The sequence below is a fragment of the Rutilus rutilus genome (assembly GCF_951802725.1).
Source record: "Rutilus rutilus genome assembly, chromosome: 13".
NCBI classification, from domain to species: Eukaryota; Metazoa; Chordata; class Actinopteri; order Cypriniformes; family Leuciscidae; genus Rutilus; species Rutilus rutilus.
The window spans coordinates 3,459,855-3,471,346 of NC_140218.1; the positions used below are offsets into that span (position 1 = coordinate 3,459,855).

Sequence of the window (11,492 nt, forward strand, 5' to 3'; positions counted from 1 at the left end):
AGTGTTCAAAACACATAAATAACCCCTTTATTGTAGATTTATCCTGCAATGAACTTGTAAGGCATATTTTGATGTGTGTTTGGCGTCGAGTGTGTTATATTATATCGAGTTATTTTGACATTGTAAGTATTACGAGGCACAACCGCAGTTAATTTGTGCATTGTCTTGTGTTTTATGTAGAACTGATTTATTCTCTGTGAAGTGAAACCCCTATTTCCACGTTTGTATCTCCATTGTGCAGGTAATGTGTATAAAATATATTGTTATAATGTGTTTTATGGATTAATTGCTTTATTCATGTAGAATTGTGCACGTTCACCACTAGGTGGGGGTGTTTCCCTTTCTATTGAATTTAATTGAATTGTTCTGTTTTTCATTGAGTTGATTTGTGATTAATTCACTGAAAATGTTTTATAATTGTCAATCTGCAAAATTGTACTCATTATACGATCACAGCGCAAAAGAAAAAGATTAAAAAGAAAGAGTACTGTTATAAATAAACCGCAGAGATAACGAGATATGCTGTGGAACTGATTTATTCTCTGTGAAGTGAAACCCCTATTTCCACGTTTGTGTCTCCATTGTGCAGACGGCCCAGGCCACACCGTCACACTGGTGCCGTGAAGTTGTGGTGCCGCTGTGTTGTTATGGGTCGCGTCTTCAAGCAAGTTGATGGAAATCACCGTCATCAGTTTAACAGCTCGTCCTTGGGTCACAGCCGTTCGTGTTCAAGAGACACTTTCACTTGATCCTTTTTCAGTTTATGGGACATTTCGCTCTGATCATTGACATTGAGTTTATGTTTATATGTGTGTGTGAACTTGCAGCACATTTGTTTCGTTCATAATGAGTAATAGCAGGAGATATTTGCCTGACCACTTCAGTCCTAGTCCAGTAGGCAGAGCAGAGGCAGAGGGGTTTTAGGTGTACCACTTCCCTTTTCAATGGACAGCCCCAATACTGGGAATAGTGATAGCAGACCTGACATTACCAGTAGGGTGTGTACTGTGGGAGATTGTGATGCAGCAGACATGCAGTCAAACGTCAATCAAAAGTCTAGAGATTTCAGCACGTCAACACCTAATGCTGACCATGGTGTGCCTGATATGTTAGGACAAATGAGTTCAATTGTCCATCAAATTGGCCAACAGTTAGCAGACAACATTATGTCCCATCTTAGTCCTTTTAGCTTGGACATTGGCATGCCAAATAGACAACTGGCGATTCTAAGGCTATTAACAGCCCATCAGGCATGGTAAATCTGTCGCAAAGTCAAGTAATTCAGCACAGAAAAGTCAAGGAGCCACCTTCATTCAGAGGGGATAGTTCTGACACAATTGAAATTGAGGAATGGGAAGATCTGTTGAGGACATTTGTTAAAAAGAGCAACATGAATTCTGACGAACATGTGGAAGAGATTCTTGTGCACCTGCGTGGTAAAGCAAAGGATGTAGTCAAAATCTGGATCAGGACCTGTGATTCTGCCACCACTGTCTGTCCAAACTCTGTCTATAGCCTGTTGCACAAACATTTCAGTTGTAATCATTACTCGCCGGTCCCGCTTGCTGATTTTTACACTACCTTGCCTGAGGAGGATGAGAATCCGTACGACTACTGGCTGAGACTCAACAAGGCAGCGGATGTTGCTTCAGAATGTCTTCGAGAGCACGGTAAAACACTTGACAAGCCCAGTGTGGAAGTGGTGTTTATCAGACACTGCCCGAGTAAGGATTTAGCCCTAACCTTCAGGTCCATACCGACTGACAAGTGGTCAGCTCATGAAGTACAGGCTGTGCTTAACGACTATCAGTCAGAGTTGTCTTTCAAAGTCACCAGTACAGGGCATGGTAGTCGAAATGAGAGAGTTTCAGTCAACAAGACTGATTTTAATGCAGCTCCAGTGCCCGTTCCCACAGTGTGCGAGCAACGACAGAAATGTGCAGATTTCTCTGCTCTTGAAAAGGTCATTGACATGCTTGAAAAAGTCCTGCTGACCAACACTAACAGACCTCAGTCTCATCCACAACGCCAGCCTTCTAGGACTCTCCCTAGGATTGATGGTTTTGATGCTTTAAGCCTGGCTCACACTACAGGAGTGGTTCTCAACTCCAGTCCTCGGGACCCACTGCTCTGCACATTTTGTATGTCTCCCTTATTTAACACACCTGAATCAGATCATCAGTTCGTCAGGAGAGACTCCATGAACTGAACTGAGTGTGTTAGATAAGAGAGACATACAAAATGTGCAGAGCAGCGGGTCCCGAGGACTGGAGTTGAGAACCACTGCACTACAGGATTTTTAACATCCTAACCGATTGTGAAATCTGGTTGCAGCACACACACTTAAGGAGAATCTCTGCAGATATTCTTCCCTCAGATCTTAAACATGCTCACACTACAATATTTGAGAATAGTGGCGCATCACACACTACAAGATATTCTTAAAGGAGCATTTCACCCATGGGAACATTGATCTTCATTGAAAGTGGGTCATATATGTAGTCGAAATGTAAAATAAATTTTGAATTTGGTGCCTTCTTGACCGAGGAAAGAAAGAAAGTAACTTCAGGACGCATTTGTATGAAAGACAACAACTCCCACGATGCACCACATTGCACAGCTGCGCAAGCCACTCCCACTAATCCAGAACAGCATATGAATTACTCATCCGTCCATAAGGCTAGCTACCTACAACCGGAGCTTGAAATTCATTTCACACAAAATGTCTAACGTTAGTTATTTGGCGAACTCATTAATGAATTACTCCTCATTTGTATTTCTTTCGAAATGGTGAATTATTGCATGGTAACGTTACCGGGATGTTCAGTCAGATGCGGTGCGACCGTGCGAAACTAGGATGGTTCACAACACAAACGTCCGTGTCCTCGTCTGATTCAGAGATTTCGTCTAGGAGAAATTCTTTGCCGCTATCTCTGTGTTCGTAGCGGTTCGTAGTTGCATAGTGAGATCACCGGCGCCACCAGTCCGCCCTAACTCGAGCCAGTCTGGGCTTCTCGTCCGCGACAGGCAGGTCTTCCGCCTCGGCTGCTCTTCGCTATAATGCGGCTTGTAAAGGTAGCCACAAACACCCGATTCGAGCAGCAGACTTCCGAAATCCTCTTCTTCTACATCATATTGAGTAACGTTACCCTCCGCTATTGTCATATCTTCACAGCTGGCTCCACAGTGCCTGTTAGCTTAGCTTCCAAACAAGATGGAGGATATTGCTTTCAGTTTCAGAAAGTGAAGTCCCACCCACTGATCTGTAATAGGTCTGTAGCGTGAGCGGGTCCCGCCCCCTGGAATAATGAGGAGCTAGTGTTTTTAGTCTCTACACTTTTCAATGAAATGTGACTTCCTGCTTATTATGACGCAAAATGATGATTTTTACGTCATAATAAGCAGGAAGTAAAACACTTAAATCCTTATTTCTCCCATCTCAGGGAAAAATGAACGAAAAATCCACGTTTATTATAATATATGACTGGGTTTCTAACAATACAAAGCTTAATGCAAATGGGTGAAGTGTCCCTTTAAGATTTAGCACCTCACGTGACGCGATCTCACGGGGAAGCGCATGTAAACAAAATGGATAGTGTGTCGCGGCAACTTGCTGTATTAATACTTATTCCTTGTAGCAATAAAAAACAAAAGAAAATCAAACGAAGCATGGACGAGAAAATGGTTGGGAAGTCGGGATCAGCATGGATTGTCTGTTCTTCAGCGAGAACTAGAGGTACGATTTTTAACTGTTTTAAAATGTTTACAGTAGTGCGCTAGCAAGGGCTAGATTGTTTACAGTTGTTTGGCAACATGTTAGCACTAGTTTATATGATATTTTTTCTGTATGCTTACATTTTTTATTAATTTAAGTTCCACAGCAACTTGATGTCCAAAGGAACTGTAAGGATCTGGAGTGGCAAGAACTGAAGTAACTTGCTGTAACATATTAAGTTTCTGTCGCTCGATAGAATCTGCATCTCCTTTGTGACGTTTCGATCCCGATTTGGGAGTGGGAAAAGAGGTGGTGAGTTCTTCACCCCTTTTTTGGGTAGAGGGATGTGGTGCTGTGGTTAATGAGATGATAATTAAAGTAAGAGAAATTACATTGTTATTACAGCACAGAAGAGAATCCAAAGATCTTGCATTTAGAAATATATCAGAGCATATAGTAGAATATTTATAAATGATTAAATATCTCCATAACATGTAAAAGAATAATAATATGTAAAGAATAATTAATAATTTGAATAAAGACATTATCATAAACATTGACCATTTTGGATACACCAGTTATGAAAATGTCACTGCTTGATCTGTTTTGTGCAAACTTATAAAATAGGACACCTGGCATCCTGAATGACAAAACAACTAATCTGTCATCACTTTTTCAGCATTTTATTAGTCTTTACATCTACAATTGTTATTTTACCTGGTGCCTCGGATGTATTTATAATGTCCTCATCGCTGGTGGGGTCATCCATGTCCTGCCCATCAATCAAGTCTTTGACAGATTGATCAAGTTGAAAAACAATTCTATGTCAGTGCAAGAATTTAAAGGATTAGAAAATTTCCTGATAATTAATATCTAATTATGCAAATATCTCCATTACTAAAGCACACAATATGCCTGTCCATAATACTGCTCTGCTTACACTGGTCTCACTGGGGCGTTGGGCAACATGTTTTTTGAGGAACTCCAGATTCCTCAACAGCCAAGCCTGCTTATGAGTGAGCCCTTTCTCCACACTCCCACTCGGTTTAGGTTTGAGAAGCTTGGTGTATTGTGTCCGTAATGTTGTTGCTCTTGTTTTCACCTCCTCCACTGAAAATATACACTGACACTGACATACACTGTGTTTCCTCTCTAAATTCAACTGAACTAATATCATTAAATATTAGTAATATTATTCAAACAAACAAACAAATAAACAAACTAACTGTGCAATTCATCTTTTGTTAGACCTGAATGTAGCAGATGATCATTGACCTAGATCTAATGTTTACATTAGCTAGCTAGTGCGCTAGCAACTTTTTACACTCACCCGGTACGTTCAAATCTGAAGCGATCTCTCCCCAGCTCTTCTCTTTGTCGCTCCGGTTGTGGTTCTCTTTTGAGGAGACATTAAATAGGCACTCATACTGTTGCCACATCTCCACCATCCGTTCTTCCATCTGCTCACTTGGACGTGGCTGTGTACAAGAGTTAAAAACGATATAAATACTGTTCGTCTTCTCACACAAACCGCTCGTTTCGTCCATCAATGTGTACTTACGATGGGGAATTGTTTAATTTGGACGATGGGGAATTGTTTTAATTTGGACTCTGTGCATGCTCTTTGAGACAGTGACCATAGACCTGCATTATATGACTGACAGACAAGAACGGTTTGACCTAAAAATATCAAAATTGAAACTACTGCGGAAAAAAAGACACCTACATCTTGGATGCCCTTGAGGTAAGCTAAAACATACCAAAATTTAATTTCAAAGTGAACTATCCCTTTAAAGTCCCCCTGTAGTCAATAATTGTATCCCTTAACCCTCTGATTATCTTCATTTGGGCCGACACTCATTATATTTGGGTCTCCAGGGACCCAGAATATAACATGCAATTTTGAAACAGAATAATAGTTGTTGTTTTTTTAACAAATGTAATTTTACTCTGTTTATTAATGTTTTTATTCTACATTTGTGCAGTATTTATGCTATATTTTAAAGTTATATAAATACATTTTAAAAAGTTTTTTTTTTAAATAGGTTTTTATACAAAAACAGCTTTTTATGTAAAATTCACTTTATAAAAGACCCACATTTCTAAATTTAATTTATAGGGATAACATGGATAATTGTACATGGTTTAGTGTAACATTTTTGCCCATATTTTGGAAAATGTAGTTTTAAAAGTAAAAAATGATAATTTTAGCCACTAAACAAAATTTAGTAATTTGGGTCTTTTATAAAGTGAATTTTACATAAAAAGCTGTTTTTGTATAAAAACCTGTTTTTAAAAAAAAGGAAAAAACTTTTTTTTTAAATATATCATAAATCCTCCAAAACTGCATAAATGTGGACAAAACCATTAATAAACAGAGCAAATTTACACTTGTTAATAAAAAAACTATTATTCTGTTACAAAGTTGTGTTGTACAAATGTTATTGTCTGGGTCCCTGGAGACTATTTTTTTCCCGCTAACATAAAATAAAAATGTGTAGATCTATAAAGGGTTGAGAGTCGTACAAAGTTTCATGCCATTTGGACAAAGAGAACATTTTTTTAAATTCAGCAAAAGTCATTTGCGGGTTAAAAGGTCCCAGAAGAAAACCAGAGGGTTAAAGGGATGGTTCTGAGTAAAATTAACCTAGGGTCCTTTGCACCATGACCTCGAGCCAAACACCCCCCAGAAGCCTTTTCCCCCTCGGTCGAACATTATTACAGTTAGAGCTTATTTAGAGATATCAGCCGGATGGTTTAGTGCAGGCGCTAATGGATCCAATGATGAATCTCGTAAATTACCCCACTAATAATGCCCAGAATGGCACCAAACTTCTACAGTAAAACAAATAGGTTCTGTACTCATAAAACGAGGCATTGGAAAGTTTGTAAGTACATCAGGAGTTTATTTAAATCACACTTGCCTGACGGCTCATGCTAGCGATAACCCGGACACCGACGTCACTTCAGTGAGTTGAGGAAAGCCTGTAAAAGTCCTGCAGAAAGCGATCATGAGGATGGAGTGTAACGACGCCCAGCTCCAGGAATGCACTCATATTTTGTTGGTAGTACCAGTTTATAACAATTATTAGTTAACACGAAGTTGTTAACACTTCGGAAAAAAATAATAAATTGTCGTTAGTTTTGTTCACTTTGTCATGTTAATTATAATCAATGCATTTTGTTTTATTGACCACAATATTATCATTGATATTTGTTTGAGAGGGGCACTTCTGATTCATTCTGAAAAAGGGGCTCGAGCACCAAAATCTTTTGTAGGAGACTTTGAGCTTTGTAAGTTTGTAGATCTTATACATGCAAAAACATCTACATAACACACTAAAGAAAAAGAAAACATGAAAACACATCATATGAGCCCTTTAATACATTAATACACATGTAATGCAACCATTATTAAAACATTATGTATAAACTTGAGCTTCCATTGTTTTCCAAAAGTGAGCTTGAACTGTTTCTTCTTCTTCTCATAATTATGAAAAATGAATATTTCATCAGTCTTTGTCTCCCTCTGCTGGTACAACACAAACACAGAGATATTCAGGCTCTTTATTTACTCTGTGACAAAACTCAGAGCTTTTTGAGTTACTGTGCGTTTATACACATAAAATGATTAATCTATGAATGAGAAACTGTAATTTGCTGTGAAATAAAAGGTGTTTCACTGCCGCCTCATCAGGTCTGTCAGAGGATCGCTGAGATCTACATGAAGTCTTCATTTCTAACAGTGAAGTCACTGTATCTTCAGTCTCTGTTGATTCTGTTGACTGAGTCTCTGTAGTGGATCCTTATTCACCATCAGATGATCAGCACAAGATCACACTGTCATCTAATACCTAAAATAAAACACACACAGTCACACATGCAGTATGAGATATTACATCTGTCACATCTTTTCATAAGAAAACTAACTAGATAATCTATATTAATTCATTCTCAAGCATGATCATATCGCTTCTATCTGATGCTCAAAGTCACTTTACAAAATCAAAAGCACATGAAAGGTCACTTTCACACACCGGACAGCTGATCCAGAACCAGCAGAAATGACATTACACTCACTACACATTTAATATCAGTTCATAACAACCCAGATCTCAGATTATCACACACATAAGGCGTCTTTACACACAAACCAAATCTGAAGCGGCATAAAATCACAAAATGTGCATTTACACAGAATGTTTATTGCTTCTCTGACGCCGAGAACATAAATGCATTTACACAGGAATTAGTTATTAAAATCACGGGAAATAATACTTTGAACATTACTATAAAACTACAGTTTTAACAAAGTGTTATAAAATGAATTTAAAAGTAATTAAATATTAAAGAAATTAAACTCAAGATAAATAAAAACACAGAATGTCAGATTTCCTCTGTGTGATATAGCGATCTCACGCTCTGATGTTCGTCATAATTCTGTGGTACTGAGAGCTATTTTATATTTCTTAATAAAACTATTCCAGATGGAACAAATGCTACAAATATATTATGAATTATTACACCGGGTCGATCACCGCAGGATTTATTCATGTTTTTCAAAGAGCCAGAAAGAACAATTCTGCTGTCGTCAGCGTTTCAGGCAGTGTGTGTGTGTGTGTGTGTGTGTGTGTGTGTGTGTAATATCGCCCTCAAGAAGAGGATTTCTGGAATATAATATCACACAGTGACGGCGAATAAGCATTAGCGTATCTGAGAGAAATGTAGAAGCGCGTTGATCTGCCAGTCTCTTCAGAGGAAGATTACAAACGGCGAAAGCCAATTGATTACACACGTCGACTCTGTTATTCTGGTGGTTTCTTCACGATGTGAGTACAGGACACTTTTACTTTATTGTCTCTTGTTGGCTGACATTTTTTAATTTGGCTAAAACAATATGGATTATGGCCGATATGTTTAGTCTTCCGCTTCTTGATTCTCACGCCGCGCGTTTGGTTGTCATGACAATGGCGTAGTTTAGAGCGACACAAGAACGCGTTCATTTACACTGAACAAAACAATATCAGAGTCATCTTTGACACTCGGGGCTGAGGCGGGTCAGACCCGGCATATTTTAAGTCTGCTTTCATGCGGCATTGTGTCTTTCCACAGAACTTTGAGCAGACACAGAGCCGCTTTAGAGCAGCCTTAACTCGCTGTGTAGAGATGCCTATAGAGACAGTTAAAGGGGAAAAGCTGAAAATAACATTAATATTATTTTCACAATCAGTCACAACAGTATGAGCAGAATTACACTCATATTAAACACAGTTTAAAGCATTCCGCTGATTCCGCTAATCCGCTCCAGGTTTTCCCGCTTGCTCTGCAGCATCACTCACATACGACAGTTCACGAAAGCTGTCGCATTAACAGGTAGGCTATGCAAGACAGTGGTTGAATCTGCGAAATTAGTCATTTGTTTTGGGTTATTTATGTCGGTAATGTTTTGCTCTTGGTCTTCTGGCTCTTTCTACTAGTGCTAACAACTTGTACAACCAGGGCTGGACTGGCCATCGGGCATACCGCGCACTTTCACGGTGGGCCGACGTGCTTTTTGGGCCGATAGATCTCATACTCATACATTATTTTTATTATTATTTCTTTTTCTTTTTAACGGCCCATACAATGTGTACATCGGCGGCCCATTCGTTTTGTTTTGTTTTGCTTAATTGGCGGTGCTGGGTTTGTGCCGGTGTAATGCATTGGTCAGAAAAAGTCAGCGTTAGGTTTTTTTTTTCTTTTTCTTCTGACAGACCAGCCCATGAAACACGTAGATCAGCGGCCCATTGGTTCTTTTCTTGATTGACACTGGGCTGGGCCAATCACAACTTTAAACGAGTGAGCGAGCGTGCAGCAGTGTCAGTGTGTATCTGTCAAAATAGTCAGCGAGATGGAGAAGAAACGCAAGGAATGTGCAGAAAAACAGCGTGAAAAAATAGAAACAGGCCCTTAAAGCAGACACTGTAAAATGTGTCAAAATATTCACTACCATTCAAAAGTTTGGGGTCAGTAAGATGTTTTATGTTTTAAAAAAATTTATCTTCTTCTGCTCACCAAGGCTGCATTTATTTGATAAAAAAACAAACAGTAATATTGTGAAATATTATGACAATTTAAAATGACTGTTTTCTATTTTAATATACAGTAAAGTGTAATTTATTCCTGTGATCAAAGCTGAATGTTCAGCATCATTACTCCAGTCTTCAGTGTCACACGATCCTTCAGAAATCACTCTAATATGATGATTTGATGCTCAAGAAACATTCATTATTATGATTAATGTTGAAAACAGTCGTGTAAATTTTTTTTTTCAAAATTCTTTGACGAATAGAAAGTTCAAAAGAACAGCATTTATTTACAATAGAATATTTTCTAACATTATAAATGTCTTTACTGTAACTTTTGATCAGTTTAACTCATCCTTGATGAATAAAAGTATTGATTTATTTTATTTCTTTCCCCCAAAAATAAAATAAAAATCCTCACTGACCCCAAACTCCTGAACGCTAGTGTTTAATGTTACAAAAGCTTTAGATTTCAGATAAATGCTGTTCTTTTGAACTTTCTATTCATCAAAGCATCATGAAATAAAAATGTAAATAACTGTTTTCAACACTGATAATAATCATAAATGTTTCTTGAGCATCAAATCATCATATTAGAGTGATTTCTGAAGGATCATGTGACACTGAAGACTGGAGTAATGATGCTGAAAATTCAGCTTTGATCACAGGAATAAATTACACTTTACTGTATATTCACATAGAGAACAGATGATTTAAATTGGAATAATATTTCACAATATTACTGTTTTTGTTTGCATTTTTTATCAAATAAATACAGCCTTGGTGAGCAGAAGATACTTATTTTAAAAACATTAAAAATCTTACTGACCCCAAACTTTTGAACGGTAGTGTATGTTTCCTGCCCTTCATCAGCTCCTGTGGCAGATGATGATAGTGAGGAGGATCAGGAGAGAGATGAGAAAGTGTAGAGCCTGCGGTAAGCAGAACTACTTTCAAAACACTTAGGCTATGTCATGAGTGTAGGAACCCATAACCCAGTTAATTTCCACATCTGCATAGTTGACGATTACCGCAATTCACTAGAAATGTAATGAGAGGCGTTTGTAAACCATGTTTTCCGCCAAAATAAAAGCTTGATGCAGTTTCTGTCAAAATAAAAGATCATGTGCTTATCTCTTTCAAGTATAGAAATTGGTACAAAACTAATTATGAAAGTTTCCTTTATTGTTTTAGTGCATTTGTTTTACAAAATATGGCTATTACTGTCATTGGATTAATATTATAACTATTATTATGTAGTAGGTGTAATGTAAATAGACACTGTAACTAAAAGAGGTTTGAATTTTTCTTTGTTTAATTTGGACACTGAATATGGGTTGGAGCTTTTAATCTTGAACTCTCAAAGTGCACCAGATTGATGAATTTAACATTAAAATGCACAAAATTTTCTTACGGGGAGGCATGCCCCCGAACCCCCCTAGATGGACCGCGGTCACCCACCACAGTTTTACCAAAAATCCTGTGAGAAACACTGGTATTGCTATGCCAATGCAGATTATAGCTTTATTTAGGCTTCATCACTGTATTAATAAATGCCAAATTTTTACTTATTTCATCTGTTAACTCTCACTCGTTCATATACTCACTCATTACATGGCATTAGTGGCTTTAAGGAATTGGAGTTGGTATGCATATATTTAAGGGCGTGCAAATATGGGTGGTGTTTATGATCATATAGTGGGCCAGTCTGG

General features: G+C 38.0%; 1 protein-coding gene across 1 annotated transcript in view; it reads right to left on the minus strand.

Moving 5' to 3' along the window:
- Positions 1-6,597: 6,597 nt before the first annotated feature.
- LOC311302541 (NACHT, LRR and PYD domains-containing protein 3-like) overlaps positions 6,598-11,492 on the minus strand; it is a 50,046-nt gene continuing 45,151 nt past the window's right edge. Inside the window, exon 11 of the mRNA XM_084428518.1 lies at positions 6,598-7,569. Within this exon, the coding sequence (XP_084284644.1) occupies positions 7,563-7,569 (7 nt within the window). The 3' untranslated portion in view covers positions 6,598-7,562. The remainder of the gene's footprint in view (positions 7,570-11,492) is intronic.